Raw genomic sequence first — 20,546 nt, 5'->3', positions numbered from 1 at the left:
AGATTTGTGGTTTCTGGGGGAAAGTTCCATCTTGTCGGTTATTTATGCGGAGCTGCAAGGTTGTGTGCGTGTGTGTGTGTGTGTGTGTGTGTGTGTGTGTGTGTGTGTGTGTGTGTGTGTGTGTGTGTGTGTGAGTGCGTGTGCATGTGTGTGTGTGTCAGTTTGTTTGTGTAAATATTTTTTTTCCTCCCCTACAAACCCTTGTCAGAGGCACAGTGGCTTGATGTGACACTTCCTCCCTGGCTTTGGTGATGATATGGCTGCAGGATGAGAGAAAGAAAGTGGTGGGCTGAGATTCAGCTGCCCTTTGGGACTTTTGCAAGCGAGATTCCTGAGTGTCGATGACAAAATAGATTGACAATTGCTTTTGACAGATCACTCAGACACCCTTGTTTCTGAGATATTTGTACACTGGAGCTGTAAGGAAGCTCGCTTTAGGCTAAGATGTTTCTTGCAGTGCTGTCTGGTGCATGACATTCAAGAGATATATTTTTTCTCTCGCTCTCTCTTTCGATCTGTCTGCAACAGCTCAAAAACAGGAGATCTTTTCATTTGACTCCATCTGTAACCTAATGTTCCTTTTGCTGAAGAAGCAGCTCTTTTTTCTTTCTTTTCTTTGAACCACAGCAGGCCAGAACATAGTATCAGGGCTTGGTGAATAGGCTATACATTTACAAAATGCACCAGTAAAGCCTCATGTAAACAGGATTCTATAAGTCTCTGGGCAAGATGAGATTTTAGAGTCACCAAGCAGAATGGTGTAAAGCTGCACATGCACAACAAATTAACTTCTACATGGGAGGGTTAAAGAATAAACATTGATGTATATGCATGCATTACATCCTGGAAAATCCACATCTTTGTAAAAAAAAAAGTGTATTTATAATTGTTACTAACTTCGACCACAGATATTCTTCGTTCACTAACATTCCTAATTTACTTGTGCTTCATTTGATCTAAATATGCAGAGAAGTTCTGCAAAAAGAGAAAATTGAGAATGAGAAGAATGCTCATTGTACAATTACATTTTATATAGTTTGGCTGCTGATATCCAAATGCCGAAGAAACCAATGAAACAAACGCACTGTGAACGAGTTGCTCATGCTGCTAAAACATCCGTCTCTGCAGCTTTATTCTGCCTTCAGATAATTGTTTTGGGTTTTCTTGCTCTTCACTTTGTGGTTTAGCTTTGCTACTCTTTATGGAATCCACACATATAAAACCATAGGCAGCAAACAAGCTCAGTCAAGCCAAGTATAAGCTTCCTGCTTTGTTCAAGATGACACACCATGTAACTGAGTGCTGGGTTTGAATGTGTAAGTTCACATAGTTCAGCACTTGTACAGGATGCAGATCTCGTGATTCAATTTGTTGTTTTTTTCATTGAAACTGTATCATCTGTAATACTGCTGATGATTTGTAATTCATTGTAGGTGTGTGAGAAAGTGTGTAGATGTGGTTTGTGATCTATATCTAGATGATTAGGCTATTTTTTTTCCCAAATGTACTGTTTTGTGTGAGTTAGTTTTGCAGAAACATGACTGCATGGATCGTATCATGTGTGTTCATTTGAGTATGTTTTGCTCGGCCTGTGCAACTGTCAGGGGACAGTATTTTAGGCTCCGACCTGACCCGAGTTAGTGAGCTCCCCAGAGATGGCCTCATCAGATGGCTGATTAGATAGACACCCCTAGTTTGACAGGGATGATGCTGAACAGTCATGGCCACCTCTGGGACCCTGGCCTTTGTGTTTATCTTTGTTTTGAGTTGCTGAAATTTACCACTGACATTAGTGGCTGCAGATAATGGATCAAGCAAACAAGCCAGAGGTCTGACCCCTTTCATCTACCAGGAGAACAAGGAGTTAAAAGGACAAAGAGTACGAAAATAATGCACGGATTAAAGTCATTACTCGAATTCTGGCCTGTTGTAAATTATTCATGTTGGGCTTGCGTGACTTTAAAGCATTAATGCAAAACTTGATTTCAGATCGCTGGAAGGCTCAAGAACACAGATTGTAAACAATCGGCAGAGTGTTTGTTATTTAGAGACCAGCCTGCTGTGACCTGGAGAGTACGTCAACTAATGACACAAGGCTCATCCTAGAGGTTCTACCTCGATGATGGTGATGTGTAAAGTGATGTGTGAGAGGGATGAATCACCGCAGTCAAATGTAATAAGTCATGATAAAGTCATGGTGATAGTGGGTGAGCATACGGCTCAGTGCACGATGTGTCAGCTTGTTTCCCTTGTTTTCCCATTTCCCAGTTCCTCTTTTCAAATATAAATTTTAACAGCACCAGTGAACTCTTGGATCATTATTATGTAGTTAATTTCCAAATAGTGTCATATAAACAGTATCAGTGTCTCTGATATTTTTAAAAAGAGATTACCTAACATGAGTACAGAGTTGTGAGAAGCCTGAATGAGGCTGTTGTGAGAAGATGTTCTCACAGCCAGAAAAGAGGAAGAAAAGAAGAAGGGTATAAGGTACCATTCAGTGACAAAGAAGATGAGAGAGTTTGTCCAAATGGAAGGCAAATTCATCAAGCTTGAACAACAAATAATTTCCTCAAAATGGTGGTAGTATCAAGAGCTCCTTTCTTTAATCTACCTGGCCATTGCTTTCACTCTTGTCATTGCTGGCTCCTCAATTACAAAGTGACCGTCCTGGTTTTGTGAGAAAAGAACAAGTCAGCTGAAATTAAGCCGCTGGAGAAATGCATCCTCACTCTCCCACATCGACATCTCCATCGCTCTCTTCACATGTCTCATGCCCTTCTGTTTCTCATTGTCATATTTAATTCTACGATGTGAAACAATAGAAATATGTTTTTGTGAATATGAGAATGTAAACAGGAAAAGTAATGTTTTCAGTTCTTCCAGCAAATGGTTTAGGACAGATGTCCAACAAATGTGCTAACTTTTATTCCTGCCAGCTTGGGGGAGGAAAGTAATTGGGAGCATTGTTACATATATTTACTGCCGTCAGACTTTTAAAGCAGTTTAAATAGCCGTCGTTTGAAGGCAGCCGTGCCCAATTATTAATCTGTGTATAGCTTTTTTGCAGCCTTTTAAGTATAATTGAAAACATAAATGCATGCAACATATACACCAAAGTAAAATTATAATGGGCAGGAGTGGGAACACGTTGCTGCCCGATGAATGCCATTAAGAATTGAATATATAATTCAATTTTCATGACATTTGGACATTGTGTATCAAAGCTTGTCCATTGTGTTTAAAAACTGTAAATCTTAAAGTTTTAAGTTTTTATGTTGCCACAAAAAATATATTCCGTTTTCACGTTGCAAAAAGGAATTTGTAAAAATGTGTTTCTTGGAAAGATGACAGAGTAATTAATAAAATCATGTAGAACAAACAAAGGCCATAGAAATTGGTTAGATTTATTGGAAATGTAAATAAGTTTAAAACTTTGTTTCATTTTTTTCCTATTGCCTGTTTTTTTCATTGTTGTTTTTTGCCTGTATTTCATACACAGGCTCCACATCCCACATTCCACATTCTGCCAATTGTTTGAAGAAACTAGTGGGCTGTGGCTGCTTTATGAGAGCAGGGATTGCTCTAAATTGTTAACGTTTATATAGACTCCTCACTTATTGTATGACAATCCAACTAAGCTCAACATTATCTATGTGAGATCTGAGGAAGGGTTTTAGGCTGTCAGTGAACTTGTCCACATCAACCCAAGTCTGTCAGTCAAGAGTTCTGAAGCAACACATTTCACATTTACAGCTGCGACACCGCTGTATTCTTCAACTGCATTGGTGTCTAAACGCAGATATCCAGTTGTCCTGTCAAAGAGGTTTCCCTTTGTGCTTCTCCTCTTCCATCACAACATCTTTGAAAATAGTATTGTAGTTGTGTTACACGGGAGTGAACACATCACTGTGGTCCTGTTGTAAGGCCCAGAGTACAACATGAAGATGTCATGGACATAATCATTAGTATTAGGATTTGCTTTGTCGCACCCCTTTCTCGTGTTTCCTCTCATTTCTCAGAAATATTGGCTGAAAAATACACAGATGTACTAAATCCATCCACAACTGTATTTGTTAGAGGGGCGATGACAACATGCATCTTATTAGATGCCCCTCCAACAAATATGAGCAATTCAGCTGTACTTTTACTTTGATTGCAAATATTAACAAAGAATTTAAAATCCTGAAACCTTTTCATTGTTTATTTACTTTTAGTTATCAGCTATTTCGTAATTAGTGTCAAGAATGTCAGGCACAATTTAACATTGTTTTAGGTAGAAATAAAGAATGAAAGAACACTTTATAAATCCTTAGTGGGGAAACTCATGTGTCCCCATACACGACAACAGACTCATACAGACAAGGTTCACAGTGCACAACAGACAAAAAAACCCTTACAATAATAAACACCAGAAAGACAAAAGACACATAACCAACATAGACATTCAGCAAGTAAATGCTTTTATTAAAACTTTTTTTTTTCATAATCTTTTTGTTTTTACTCTTCTTGTTGTACAGCAATTAGAAAAGTCACTTTCTTTCAACAAACTCAGTTATCCTTGCTTACCGTGCAAAGAGAAAGTAGCTGTTTAACAACATCTGCTCACCACCTGTTCGATACATTATACTGGCCTTAAGGTTCAATATACAACCTTTCTGACAAAGATCAAATAAAAAAACAACTGGAAAATACATCTTCAGGCATAAAGTAAGCAAAGACGGATTTAGAGGGTCTGTCATATCTTTTAAAACAGTCTCACATGTTTTAGTTGAAAATGCCAAAAAAATACATCTATAAATGAAATTAAACTATATATAAATATATACTACACTATAACATAAAAAGTGTTAATGATTAAATATTTAAGAAACGTTAGTAGGAAACAATTTAAGAAAACATTATCTGATCAAACAGAATGTGATATTGAAAAAAATATTATCAATAACTGAAATCAATTATTTATCTTTAATCGCTTATTTTTTCAATGCTTATTGAAGCTTATGTACGGCTGTGTGACAGTGAAGCAGGTATTACATCAATTATGAGTCATCAAAGTCTTAACCCCCCTTACACACACACACACACACACACACACACACACACACACACACACACACACACACACACACACACACACACACACACACACACACACACACACACACATTTAGAGTCAGCCATCTCTAATTAGAAGCAGAGTTTCTTTCAGGAAGCAATCTTCCTGTCTGATGATATCATCCCTAAATCCAACCGTGAGATGGGGGTGACCTCAGCCTGTGGATTTGCTCTGTGTTTTTCAACACCCAAGCAAATACCAAGAAAAGCACCTTGTGTGTCTTTGGCTAGTGTGAACAGGTGGGTGAAACTGAGCCCTCCTCTATGAGACACAGGGTTTCCAAAGTCTTTCTCTGTGACCACACCTTCAGACAAAACTGAGACAAGTAGGTCCACTAATTAAGCTACAAGCAGTTCATGTTTGCAACGCAACCACAGATGTACAGATAGCTATCTCTGAATTACCTTGATAGTCAAAAATACTTGATGACGTGATGATTCTCAGGCCTCCTGGAGTCAGAAAGAGAGTCTTCTTTCCTATGATTTCCAAGAGGATTTCTAGATGTTTATTCGTGATGGGCATCAAGGAATAATGACAACCTTGAAAAGTCACACTGAATTTAAAAAAATGTGCATTATGTTTGTGTGCGAGACTGCGTTATGACTCTCAAAAGGAGTGCACATTTTAACTTGAACTTCCTCTTTGCGCAGAGTGTGACGGCCACTGCAGCTGCTGACTGTGTTGGTAAACATGCATCAAATCAGCGAGCCAAACTACAATAACTAACTTCCTGTTGTTTTCACAGCACTGGCATGCACCTGTCCCTTTCGCCTCACACACTCCTGTCTTTACCTCCTGGACTGAGTTTTCTGTGAATTGTGTTATGATCGTTGATTCATTCAAACCTCTTCACTACTTGACAAAGTCTTTCTCACTGGGTCTCCTGCAGAGTCAGTATTAATAGAAATGGGCGGTCAGCCAGCACTGGAATAAAATGTGTGCATCATTTCCCAAAATGAATGCCTCCATCTCCTTCTGCTTTCATGTGTTCGCCTCACAACACTGTGCTGTGTGTCTGGACACACAGCACAGTGTATTTTAGACCCCTTCAAACGCTTCCATCAGGGCCATTTTCCTTAAAGCATCAACTTGAAACGGTGCAGGATATAAAGCAGTAACCGCATGTAGAGCCAGGGTTTTGGACAAGTTTAAAAGAGTCCTAGAGAAGAAAGGGGGATAAATAATAACAGTACTAAAAGGTATAGTATAATAAAGGTCTAGTTTTCTTAGGGAAGTGGAAGCTTTCATCTTTCTATAACAATAATGTTCTCAATGAGTCTAGGTCCAGGCCTGTGTTTAGTCCAAGAAGCTTCGAGTGGCAGACATGAAAGGCTCCAGTCAGACTGTACAGACCTGGCTCTCACTGGAATATGGCATCTATCCTCTCCTCTGCTTTCTTCTCTCCTTTGCTCTCCCCCTTCCTTCCATATGATAAAGGTAATGGGGAGTTATGTGGCTTGCAGTGACAGTAAACCATGTTTTTTTTTGTTTTTTTTTACCTCCCTGCCTGTAGACTTGTTTAGTCATCACAAAAACAAAAGAGATTAGACACTCCGGATTAAAATGTGTGGAAGATAACACTTATTTATGCACTCATTTGAACGCCTTTTAATTTCATGTATTAATGAAATCCTGATTAGAATTGAATTATTTTAGTTCCAGTTTGTTCGGGTTCCCCTGCCGAAAATCTACAATTTTCATGCTGGGAATTAATTTTGACCCTCTTCTTCTCCTTACTAAATCCGCTCCCACATTTGTTTTCTGTCCCGCCCACTTCCCTTTATCTTTTCTACACCCACCTCCCCATCGCCTCCCCTCCCCCTTGTCCTTTTCCTCTTTGCCTCAGCACTTTGAGGCTTAAGAGAGGGATGTACCACATGGGCCACTCCCTTCTGACAGCCACCCCTTCCCATAGTGGGGAATGGCACAGTCCTGCTTTGCATAAGTTTCCTCTGAGTGGGTCGTGTGTGCAGGCCAGCACTGGAAGAATTATTAAACCCTTTTCAACGGCTTGGATGTATGTCCAGAGAGAAAGCTAGTGTGCTGCTGTAGTGTGTCTGTGTCACTTAAACTGTTAAAGCTATAATGTATTGCGCCTACCCTGTCCCAGGAATGGGCAGTAACTCTTTAATGTATTACTACAACGGAAAATCGGTGAGTAGTCTCTTTGGGAATGTGTGTGTATTAGACAGAGAGGAGCTGGAAGAAGTGTGTGTGCGGCTGTCGGTCTCTGTATTCTATTGATTTTACCATAAAACTACTGTGTTGCTGTGTGTGTGTGTGTGTGCGTGTGTGTGTGTGTCCGTGCGTCCGTGCGTGTGTGTGTGTGTGTGTGTCTGAATGTGCCTGAGGCTACCCACTCTGATTTTCCATTACATCAGTTAATGCTGTATGACAGTACAATTTAATTATAATTTAAGAGTTTTTGCTTTGTTTTAAACTTATTTTGGCACACATGTTTTATGCTGCTTTATAGTGGTGGACAAGCAAAGACATAAAAAGTTATGCCATTTTAAAAACTTTTTCTCATACACAGAAATAAAACATTTTGGCAGAATAAGATTTTTTCAGCCTTGAATTTATTTTTACTGGCTTATTGCTTCAGCTCTGAGACTGTTGAAATAATAACAAGTGAGAGTCTGGGAATGATTAGGGGAAAAAGGCTGCCTGTTGAGGTTAGACTTTCCTGTTTGCAGATTGAGCTCTAAGCACGAGTGTTGCTGTTATTCCATCTGTTTTTAATCACATCGGCATTCTTGACGCCACAGGGAGCCTAATGTGATTTCTAAACTTCTCTGTAATGACCTCTTTGATTTTTGTTACTCGGAAATTGCTTTTTTGTAGGAATCTGTGTGTGATAAAATGGGTAGTTGTGTTTGTGTGTTTGCTGCACTTGGACTTGATGGAACTGAGTTTTTAATAAAACTTAAGGTATCAATAAAGATGTTGGTGGTGCGGTAAAGGTTCTCCTGTGAAATAAATCATCTTGTTTTTATGGTCAATGTAGTCAAAATTAGTGAAAGTCAGGGCTTACAGCTTGAATCTGCTCAAGGACACAGTTCTGACGATGGCTGAATGAGTTCTGTCGTGCATGCAGTAATCCTGAAGTGATGATCCTGTCCTAAGCAAACTACACAGGCAGATTCCCACCTGTCATTGCCTGTGCTGTTTTTGTTATTACATAAAGGGCACATAAAAGAAAAATAAGTCATGATAGTTATTCTATTGGAAAAGATAATCTTACTCATGCTTGTGTTTCAACTTTTCCTCATAACCTGTTAAGGCATTTCCTCTTTGTTCCCGCTGCATAAAAGACAACTTTGATCTTTTCCATATTAAGTATTAACAGGCTTGCGTTATAGTTGATGATTCAGAGAAAATTGAGAGCATGTGGACAAAACGGGCAAACTTAATGATCAAAAGCACTTTTGATCATGTTTTTTTTTTGTTCCTGTTTTCCTTGCCTTGGAAAAAAGAAAGGTGGCGCTCATTCTTTGCATCAACTTGATCCACATTAATTTGTTATAGTGCAGAGTTGCATAGCAGGCTCGCCATCTGGAGCACTGGGAGAACTCACAGTAGGCCATTGGCTGGTGAGCTGGTGGCACAAAACCAATACAGATGGAGCAGCTCACTGATCTTTCTTTCATTGAGAAATACGTTTATTTATAAAAGCCCTGTAGTGATCTTAAGAGCATGTTCTCCTTCAAGAGAAACAGAAGAAACGTGGAATGTCATGAAATTTGATCTGAAAAATATCTAAAAACACAAAAGATACATGTGTTCTTTGAAGGGCCTGTTGTTGTTTTCTGGCGCAACAGGTTCACACTCATTGCCTGAAGCTGATCCTTACATGTGTTGCACATGCACTGAAGCGTGCATGCTTGCATATTGCATATCATATACTCTATTCTGTATTTACATGTCACACATGTTGGTAGTGGTTATTGAGGTTGCATTTATGCCAAAAACAAATTTGTGTGGTATTAACGACTGGAAGGTGTTATTCTTCACTGTAGTTGTGCTATTTTTAGAGTACTGGCTTCAGAGAAACTGCTCTGCTGTCAGAATGTGCAGTTGGTTCAAATATTTTACTGCTGAGGAAAAGATGAAGAAAACCAAATGTGTTGGATCTAAAACTTACTGTTTGACTGAAATTGTTGAACCAAATGCATATTTATGTGCTTTGGCCTTGGTTAGTAAGATGTATTTTATATCTTTATTTTGTTGATATGAAAACATATTCTACTCTGTTCTGTTCTATTTATAATTGTGAGCTGTTTCCTACTTGTGGTTAAATGTTTACTTATTAAATATCTCGATCTATTCATCTGTTTTTGGGTTATTGATATTACAGTTCCATGTAAGTCAATTAAACAGGGTTTAGTAATGTATTATATATTTGTAATTTTAAGAGCTCTATGAGTAATTAAGGTATTGCCTTTCCTTACTAATAAACATTTATGACTGTGAGATTTTTTTGATGGATGATACAAAAAATAATTAGACCAAATTCGTGTGAAATGTTCCCGTTAAGCTTGCAGAATTGATAGGAGCTGCATCTTGCTTCCTCATGTAAAACAAACTTCATCTTATTGGTCTTGTTGGTCTTTTTCATGACTTTAGTTTTTAATGTCACAGCTTAATGCATGAAAACACTGAGCCCTTTTTTTCTTCCAGAAAGCACTGGCAAGTATCGCGCACAAATGTTGAACAACGCCCCTTCAAGCAGGCTGAGCATAGCAGTTGTTTGAAGAGGCATTGTGTCTGTCGTGCATACTAAGCCTCGCAAGTGTGTTAGATTTGGACTTGAAACTAAATTCCCCAGTGACATGGTTCAATTCCAAATAATGACATACAGCACTTTGAACTCCTCTCTTTGAGCTTTTTTGGCCATAAGCCTTATTTTCCTTAGTTTTATTTTTTTTTAAGTTTCCCTTTTTTCCTATTATTACGTTACATCCTTAATGCAAGTTGGCAGCTTGTGTTTACTTTTAATACTTGATATTTAGATCAGTGTGGCGTAAGCTTCAAAGGCAGGTAGGCCCGGAAACATGTGGGGAAGGTATACAGGATATACTGTATGCCCTTCTCAGGCGAGTCCTGTTGAATAGCACAGCCAAGAGCTGTACGAATAACTCAATACAGTCGCTTTAATCTGAAGCAGGTTGTTATTCACCAACAGCTTTAACTGTTTCGACCACCACTACGATAACTTACATCACTAGTCCTCATTATGTATCATTCACTTGTCAGGAGATACAATTATTACCCCGTTGTTTGCCTTACTGTTATTTATAGTTAGTTATAAATATCTGTCAAGTCTTTGCTGAGAGGAAAATACATATATTTTAATTTATTTTAATTGATCACATGGAGTGTTGATGCATAAATAGAAGCTATTATGATGCAACTTTGGTGTTGACTTATTTGTTCATTTGGTGTTGTGTAACACAAGAGATACTTGTTATATGAGCAAGACTCAGTTTAGGTGAACTGTGTACAAAAGGGAATTATTTTTTTTATAAAAAAAATACCCGCTAATGCTCAAACAACTGGTGTAGGTCTGTGTTGGTGGGCTGATCCTTGTGAGTGACAGCTTTTAATTAATGGCCTTGTAAAAGGAAACCCAGGTGGGCCCTCTCTTCCATAGGCCGGCCGAATGAGGCACCCAGTGTTTGGGGATGTTTTTTTTTTAATGCTTTGACTGGTTAGCCCAGGGTAAAAAGGACAATTAGCATTATCCACTGCCATATGCTGCACATTGAGCGTCTGACAGAGGCAAAAGACAAAAGCCCGGGCTCCTAACCTGAGATATCCATGGAACTATCAACCCTGGGCACATGTGTAAACCAGAAGACCCATGAAAGCCCCTCCCAGAGCACTTTAATTATACTCCCAGGCAACAACACGCTGGAGTCCAGCTCCCTCAGCAAAGCCCCACAGCACTGAGTCTCACTCAGGTCGCACTCTGTATTGATATTATGTTCACATGTGTGCGAGCGAATGTATTTATATACTTAGTTTTTTTTTTGTAGCACATTTTCCTTTAGCGCTGTGTCATAAAAGTTAAGCAAGTAAACAACCTTTGTAGCCGTCAGCACCGCAGCCGTTAGAAACCAAACTCTGAGCTGTGAACTGTCACATTGCCAACATCAATGTGAGACATTAAAAAGAGGGATTCTACATGCGGAGATACGGGCTGGAAATGTGCAGGTGCAATCGAAAGCTGGCAGGTCTGACTCTGATTAATGTTACACCACGGTGGGGTCATACAGTCCTGCCTGTGGGACGGAGAGAGTTTGTTCAGACCTTCTCACCCTCGCTCCCTCTATCTGGAGTGGATGAAGTCAGGGACCACATCACTGGTGTTTGGCCTCCAGTCTTTTTGATCCTCCGGCCTTGCTTGGCACACACACAGCTGTACAACAGCATGCCCATTGTGCCTCTCCTCTCACTGTACAACCACCATCTTGCAGGTACAAATATGAGGGGTTCAAAGCAGGCTGTTTTTGTAGCACTCATTTCATGTCTGCTTCTTTGGGAGTGTTGTAATTTGTCAGGCATTTAGTCTACGCATGTAAGCGGGTATCATTATACTTCCATTAGAGGTTGCGTTGATCTGAAATGCAAATACCCCTGATAATCCACTCCTCGGCTCCCCAGCTTGATTACTTGCTAGTCATTATCTTGTGTTTGTGGTTTAAGGGGGTCGGATCTGCTGTAGATGTTTTTTTATTTTTTTATCACATACTTACTTTTACCTAAAATGTTAATTGTAATACTCCACATGAATTAACATTCAAAACACTTTCGGCATTATCATTCTTTACAAAAGGGTTGCATGGTGATGTTTCTCTGTCTTACTGATACCATTTATCTTCTCACGGCAGGTGTACGCACCGTCTCCAAACTCGGAAGACTTTAACAGAGATTCACCTTCCTACTCTTCTCCTAAACCCTCCAGCAGTATGTTCGCAAGCACTTTCTTTGGTAAGTTCAAAAGCCTTACAAATTTTAAAAAAGATACTCTATATTCTCATGTTTCTTTTTTAGTTAATAATATCTTTGTGTTACTGATTACATAATAGTCTATAGTATATGCAAAGCATGAAGTAGTGTTTTTTTTCAGAGCAAGTTTTTAACTTTTTGGTATCTCAGCTGTGTCCAGGATGAGGATCATGTTTTAGCGCCAAGAGCAAAAAAGTTTTCAGCGTAGGTTCGGAGGTTAGCCGCTGTCTGGCACTGCGTCAAAACTAAAATGCATTTGGTTTACAATAATAAACTGAAATGATTTGTATTGTATTATCTTCAGATGGCACTCACAGTTCGTCTGACCCTTGGAACTCGTCCAATGGGATCAGTCAGCCCGGCTACGGGGGAATGCTCGCCGGATCTTCCTCTCACATGCCTCAGTCAGGGGGCTACACCAGCCTGCACTCACACGACCGTTTGGTAAGCAGCGCCGCTCAGCTGGTGATAGAGCTTATATTATAAGCATATCAACGCAAGTGATAAATGATTCGGCATAACTTTATTTTGCATCAAACCAACATAAGAGATCTAATGTATACAGCATGTACATTATTTTTCAGCCCTCCACACGCTCATAGTTAAAGTGTGTGCGTCTTCAGTTGTCTGGATATTATCAGTGAAGACACTGCTGACCCTTTTTGTCAGTGTTTGATCTCTGCCTGCCTGCCTCAGCTGGCTGGGCATCACAGGGAGCCTGCAGATGCTGCCTGCCCTCTCTTTATCTCTGTCCCTCCTCTCAGTAACTTTTGCTTTATCACAGCTCGGGAGATGTCAGGCTGAATATAGAATTCAGAGAATAAATAATCTCTCTCTCTCTCTCTCTCTCTCTCTCTCTCTCTCTCTCTCTCTCTTTCTCTCTCTCTCTCTCTCTCTCTCCCCCTCTCCACAAACACACACACACATACATTACATTTGTGACCGAAAAAAGAGATTCCGTTTTTGTTTTTTTATCTTTCAGAATTACCCGGCACACTCAGCCTCTCCAGACATCAATGCCAGTCTTCCTCCCATGTCCAGCTTCCACCGAAGCAACACTTCACCATTCGTCACCGCAACGCACACCACGTCTGTCAACACAGTCGATGGTGTCATGGGTAAGTTCTCTTGTTAACATCTCAGCTACCTGGTCAGAATGACTAATTCAAAGGCTCCGACGTAATCTTCACTGAACATCCATTCTTTAAAAGTAGTGAGTCAGGCAGTTGGACAGCTGCTTTGTATAGCGTGACCACTCGTCATTTGTCTGAGTTTGCTGTTACAAAGTCTGTCTCTGTGTTTTCTTAGCTGCTGTAAATCGGGGGAACGCCACTGGAAGCTCACAGACTGGAGACGCATTGGGCAAGGCTTTAGCCTCAGTGAGTTGCAACCCCACATTTAACTTGGGCTTCAGTTTATTCTCCCATTCTTTTATAGCATCAATGAGTGCATTTCAAAGCGCATTCGTATCTTGTTTTGGGTGTTATTCTATATGATGTTTACATGGAATGAGAGAAACCTGGTGTTTCATATCACTGTATAAATTGAACTTCAGCAGTATTGAAGTTTCTATGATATTTATTTATTTAGGTGGTTATATGCCACAGCATCCTGGTTTCTTTTGGAGTACTACAGGTAGCATAATCCAATTCCTAAAAAACAACATACGTGGTTTACATAGGCAATATGTAACAGGTACAGTATCCTCCAAAAAACCCATCATATGCACATGTAAACACAATCAATCTGGCTAAAGCGTTTGCTGTTGCAAACACACAGAAGTCTCTACACCTCAAGTTGGATCTGCTCTCAGAGTATCTTCTCTTCACCCTTCCCTTAAATAACTTTTGATTTCTCTGCAAAATAAAATAATGGTCCATTTATGTCTCTAAATAGGTTGACCTCAGTAATTATGCAGGGAATTAAGTGCTATACTGACTGCTGATTTAAAAAAAAGCCCAAAGGACATGTTTGGAGTTGTTTTTTTGGCCTAAGCCTGGATAATTGTGGGCTTAAACTAAGAGCATTCAAGAAAGGGAATTGTACATTGGAAATGCTCCTAAAGCCAGTGGATTACACTTCACTTAGGAAAAACAGCCCTGAATATATGTGACATCCTGTCATGTATCATATTAAGTTTTTAATTTGCTGTAGCTCTCATAATGGAAGGAAATGTGTCTTTCTTACCGTCTCTGTGGTGAAGCCCTAAAGCTCTATCATATCATAGTTACAGTAAAAACTATTTAACAATATACTCGTTTCCAATTATGATTGGAGAAAGCTTCACTTAGTCCTAATTGTTCACTGAAGAAGGACATTGTTCCATTAATAAATAATGAAATTTAAGAAAAAACATCAACAGGTTAAACATTTAACTTTGAACCAACATTTTTGTGAACAGGCGTGTGGCAGAGCTGAAACTCAAGGAGTAACTCTATGACCTGACCAAAATGATCACACCATAAACTGTGTAAACATGTAGAAAGTATACTTAAATGGTATAAAGTATAAATAATGGACAATATACTTATTTCATCCTAGTACTACCCTCTACAGGTCCTCAGGCTGTCTAATTGGAATAATATTCTGTGTCTGGGATTGTATTTGTATTTCTTTCCATATATCAGATTGGATATTAGATATATCCAATTTGTTTTAAATTCTGCTTTGTCACATGCTGCTTTTGATTGTTAAAGTATACACTTCACAAGTTCAAGCAAATGTGTACATTCAGGAGGGATATCTCTCATCAGAGTAAAGACAAACTATTAGAGTTTGGGGATGCTAATAACAAATTAAGTCCTTTATATTTGTAGACTCAATTCTATTAGCATGACAAAGCGGGAGTGAAATGGACACGGTTGGACTGGGGTGGGGGTGGGTGGAATGAAGCAACGGGCACAGGGGAGTTTATAACTGCTGTGGCTCAACTCCACGGGCCGCCCTTTGTAGAGCTTTTGTTCTTCGCCCTTTTAAATTGGCCGTGCTTATTGGCCCCATGCCGCCTGCGGGAGCGTGACTGATGATGAGGCGGAGTTTTCATTTATTCCAGTAAAATGAGCCATGTTTCATTTTGAATGCAGCGTTAGTCGCCAGTAAGTGAAGAGAATAGAAAGTCATATATGGTCGGGTCAAAAGTCACGTTAATAAACAGCTGGCTTTTGAGAAACTGAGAAATATTGGAATATATTTGTGCTCTCAGAGAATAGAAAAGCATAAATAGTATTTTCTCCCTTTAGACAACAGTCAATCCCTCCTCCTCTACACTTCAATGTAACCTCCATCCTGATACTCCAAGTTGATTGAAAAAGTTAAGCCCGGAGATCAAGATTGAATAAGGAGATTATTAATAATGAGCACATTCTATCATCCCCGCAGAAGTCAAACGGTATCCTGCAAGCTCAATTTGATCTTAACTTGGAGGAGAAATCTCTGTGGATGTGCAGGGTTTTTTCTCTGCTAATTAGTCAGGATCCACCAGTAATACCCTGAGTTCTCTGAGACATGTCCCAGTATGGCGCAATATCCTCTCATTACAGCAGGGGAAAAGAATCAGGGATGTGAGGGATGTGTTTGTGCTTTAATCCAGCATTTGTTTAAACAAATAGAATCCCTGTGGAAGTTCTGAAGACGTAATCTCTTCGTTCTCTTGTGATTTGCGTATCATCCTGAAACTCAATAACCTTGTCTGTAACCAGCAAAGGACACATTGACACAATGACCTTAGTGGAGAAATAAAACTGAAGTAACTTTACTTGTTGCAGAAAACCAAGGCATTTGCACAGTTGACCTCATTATAGACTATTTTATATATATATATATATATATATATATATATATATATATATATATATATATATATATATATATATATATATATATATATTAGAGCTCTGAAAAATAACGCGTTAACGCGCTATGATTAAATTACAGGATTAATGCGTTATTTTTTTTAACGCATTTAATGTATGCGCAGAATGAGCTTCTCATATACCTATTAAACTATTTCCGCTCTAATGCAGCTAGACGTAGATGTCAGTTGTTCACTCGGGAAGACGTTGTCGTTTCACCAGCACAACCAGCCTTAACATCTCAACATGAAGCATGTTGGTCGGCGAGGGGCGTTCAAGAGCAATGCGTCAAACCAGCCTCACTGAACAACACAGACCCCTCACTAAGTCTGCCTGTGACAAGCTGAGTAGCACAGATGCAGAATTAATATTGTTGAGGATGAGGTGTGCACCAAAGTTTTGCGAGTGGCAACGGGCAACCCGAGCATCAAAGCACCGCAAAGACGCACAATCATTACAAAAATCCACCAACTGTATAAAGCTGAAAAAACCCAAACGGAAAATGACTTGGCTGCTACGGATCATGTGGCCCTGACAGGGGACCACTGGACTTTTGTGAGTAAAGAGAATTACCTGGTGACCAGACGTCCTCTTTTTCCCGGACATGTCCTCTTTTCCAGACCTAAACAATGCGTCCGGCAGGGATTCCAAAACGTCCGAGATTTTACCTCGTGTGATATTTGTGTTTCTCTGAGTCTTTCACAAACTAGTTATTACGCTCTTACAGGTTTTGTAAACGGTATCTTACGTTCACTTCTTGCGCGAGCTCTGACTGTAGAGAGAACTGTCATTGGTCGACCGATCTCAGGGTTGCCAGATGCACGATAATTATCCTACAAATACAACCATGTTGAGCCTTTGGTACGATACTTCTCCATCACCAATCGGGCAACACTGAGCACCTCGTCACCTCCACTCGCGACGAATATCCTGTTACGCTCTGAAGAAACTAGTTTGGCATAAAACATCGGCGCATCAATAATCGACTGGAATTTCAGCGACCTGTTAATGCTTTCACATTAGGCTCAATTGGTCAACACTGCCTGTCGGTGAGGCTACGGAAGCGCACGCACACCTACATAAATTGTCTTCAAAGTAAAAGCAGTATTGCTATATTTCATTCATAGCTGCATCTTATTTATTTATTTTTTCTTGTTTGATTGACCTCACGCGGGCCGGACTGGAAGAGCCATAAGACGCCAGGTCTGAACTACGCTGTCTGGGAGAGATTTAAAGCGATAACCCTCTCCCAATGCAAAAAAAATAAAAAAAATAAAAAAATGCAGTTAACGCATAATCAAATAGTTACGCCGTTAAAGAATTGCCAGATTAATTTTGCGTTAACTCGTTTTATATATATATATATATATATATATATATATATATATATATATATATATATATATATATATATATAAAAGCCCAGTTTTTTTAGGTTTAGATTCAACTTCCTTTATCCAGCCACATTAATAATAAATAATGAAAGGAGCTATTAGGATATACAGCATTTGAAGATGTTTTTTGTTCCTCGGTCTGCTGATGGTGCATTAATGATGAACGCTTCTTTTCTCCCTTGCTCTCGCTCCTACAGATTTACTCTCCTGACCACACTAGCAGTAGTTTTCCCTCCAACCCGTCGACACCTGTGGGTTCTCCTTCACCTCTGGCAGCCACAGCAGGTGCTGCCTCAGCAGGCTCTGTGGTGACTGCTGCCGGCCCCCGGTCTGGAAAGCCAGGTGAGCACCAATGTTGGATTTTTATCGCATACACACCTGATATGCACCAACACCAGCTATTAACAGGAGAATAGTACATGTACTTCTCTAAAGCTACTTTATAAGTTTCAGTGACAGAATTACTGCTTCGATCTGGAATAGCCAAACTAATTCAGAGGCTTTCTTAAATATGGCTTTCTATTAATTTAATTACTTTTACTATACCGTTCTTTAGTTGGATTATTAAGCCTAAGTAGAGTGAAGTGTGGACTTTTCCCTAAAACTTAATTGAATACTTTTTTTAGTTGTGAAGGAGCCCTTATTATTCTCTACTCATTGTGTTATCTGTGGCAGGGCAGGTAATGGTGTTTTAGTTTTTTAAAATGTTTTACTTAATCCATGGTAAAAGAAAGCTGACTTTACTCCGGCAAGTATTTTATATTGTACAAACAATGTCACTTTTTAATTTTACTAAATGTATTTTTGTTGTATGCACACAATTAGTTGTATGCTAATCTCAAGCAAAGGGAAGAGATGCTTTACACTGGAGAGATATTGATCCTGCTGGATGGAGTATCCATGACAACGGGCCCATCTGGTATCAATTACATTATTTTGATAAATAACAATTCACTACATTTATATCTATGTCTTCATTTGTTGTGTTTTATTTGACGAAGTTTGGAAAGCATTGTTTAAGTCAAGCCTGGTGTTGCTGTACACGTCACAGCCTCTTCCTCACAGTGAGGCACACAGCTGATTAATTAAACGCTGTAATCAAATCAATACTCGGTATCAGCCAATATCCAACGCTCAGCTCTCACAAAGAGTCAGATGAGTGCATCTCTACTTATACTAAGTGAACTTGCTGCTTTCTATCTGCAGTCCCTGAGCTCACAAAGTGATGTGTTGTACGAAATGCATGAAATCTGTGAAGTTAACAGTTACACTTATGTCTGACTGGCTGATTTACTGTCCACAACGTGGACTTTATTTCCATGGCCCTGTGACTTCATAGAGAAGATTTGCCTCTCAGATTTTAGGTCCTTGTTCATGTCATTAATGTCATTAATGTAGATCTAGCTGTAAATATTTTTAGAATAACATTTAAGTCTTGACTTAAATGTTGACTTTTGAATGTTTTTAAGTTTGATTGATAAGTCCTGAGTATATGAGTATATTGAACATACTGGGGCTGTGGCTTCTAGGGTGCTTAAAGATTTTAAAATCTTGTAATGAAAATGTTTGAGGTGGGTCCTGAGTTTAATTTTTGAAAAGCTTTTGAGATTTTAGTTATTTTTGCTCAGAGATTTATTCTTACATAATCTTTTTCCCATACAAGTGCTTGGCAGTTTGTGTTTTGCGTCCGTTTACATTTTAGAGGATAGACAGACAAGCCTCTCTTTGAATTGTATTTCTTTGTGTGTAACAAATGCAAGAAAACAAAAACAGGAAAGCAACCCATACAGTTGAGAGCGCACACTAGAGGAGGTTCCTGTTTGTGATAGACCGGGTTTTAAAGTAAAAAGAGACTTGAATAGGAAGAATATAGATTGTCAGATATGTTGACAGAGGTGAGAGAGTAATGGAAAGTGAGCGAGAGGAGAGAGGGAAAGCCAGCGTGTTGTTTTAACGGGCAGTTGTGTCGTGAGCTGTAATGGAGTGGTGACAGCTGTCTCTACGTATGCCCCCCTCTCCTCAGCTGTTGCCCTGCCCCACGGACAGCTGTTGTCCCCAACACACACACACACACACACACACACACACACACACACACACACACACGCAGAGAACAGTCTGCAAAAGGCCTCGTTTATCTACCAATGGATTAAGGAGCGTTGCTGGTGATGAGCACTGGGATGGCCTCACATCAGATCCATCTCTTGACCTATTTACCGTACCGCATGCCACACCTCGGCAGCATAACAATTTAATGTATAGTCCAGTTCATCATGTTATATGTTGTGGTTTACAACTAGATGTTCTAATTAGTGTTTTTATTTAATATAAGTAGTCAAGTTCAGTGTTTATTTTAATTAATGGAAATTTTATATATTTAATAAATAGAAAAACACATACTGCAAAATTAATACTTCTGGGATTGTAGGAAATTAATATTGTGTTGCTAATTATTCACTCTTATTATGCTTCTGGGGTTAGAAAATAAACGATCAAAAATCGCCTCGAAATTTGGCTCGCTCTTGAAAATCCATTCATCATTAGGATTACACAAATAAACAGCACATTACTCAACACTGGATTGTTCAATTAGCCCTCTGCGGTGCACGTGGGAACCGGTGTCTCGGGCTAATTTTTCATCGCCAACAGCCAGCACGTGAAGTTCATGTCTTCTTCACCTGGGGGAAAGCAGATTCTTTATTTCCTCTTTCAAAGTCACTTTTAATAGTATGTTAATTAAGTCTGATTTGGGCAATGAGTGTAAAGAAACATGAAAACTTCTGTACAGACGTTTAGCGAGACATTTCATTGGAAATAATTAAGAGATAAACATATTTAAAACCATTTCCTGAGTTTGTCAAAAACATACATTAGTTTACTTTCTTCTCCTCCATTATAATAGACAAAAGAGGAGCACTGTGCTGGAAAAATCCCCGTACGTCCTATCCTGTGAATAACCTGGAAAGAGTTATTATTGTCCACTGAGGTTATTTCATTTCATAATGCACTGCCTTGTGTTGCACATGGCATGCAAGTTATGACGATTGAGCTTTCAAAAAAGAGAGTGAAAGAAACGATGAACTGTAAATGTGATGAGCAGATGTGGATTCCTTTTCCTTTGCACTAATTTACACCAGATCAAATCAGCTTTATTTGCTTTCCTCTTCTGGC

General features: G+C 39.3%; 1 protein-coding gene across 3 annotated transcripts in view; it reads left to right on the top strand.

The window, feature by feature from the left end:
* tcf12 (transcription factor 12) overlaps positions 1–20,546 on the top strand; it is a 68,734-nt gene that overhangs the window by 38,215 nt on the left and 9,973 nt on the right. For all 3 annotated transcript variants that reach the window (XM_068575522.1, XM_068575442.1, XM_068575605.1), the window contains exons 9-13: positions 12,013–12,112; positions 12,435–12,574; positions 13,113–13,248; positions 13,439–13,509; positions 17,573–17,717. In XM_068575522.1, the coding sequence (XP_068431623.1) occupies positions 12,013–12,112; positions 12,435–12,574; positions 13,113–13,248; positions 13,439–13,509; positions 17,573–17,717 (592 nt within the window). The remainder of the gene's footprint in view (positions 1–12,012; positions 12,113–12,434; positions 12,575–13,112; positions 13,249–13,438; positions 13,510–17,572; positions 17,718–20,546) is intronic.

The sequence above is a fragment of the Clinocottus analis genome, unplaced genomic scaffold (assembly GCF_023055335.1).
Source record: "Clinocottus analis isolate CAN_PGR_092001 unplaced genomic scaffold, fCliAna1.0.p SCAF_1, whole genome shotgun sequence".
In the NCBI taxonomy this organism is placed as follows: domain Eukaryota; kingdom Metazoa; phylum Chordata; class Actinopteri; order Perciformes; family Cottidae; genus Clinocottus; species Clinocottus analis.
Note: the sequence above shows the minus strand (reverse complement) of the source record. Positions and strands in the feature narration are given on the sequence as shown.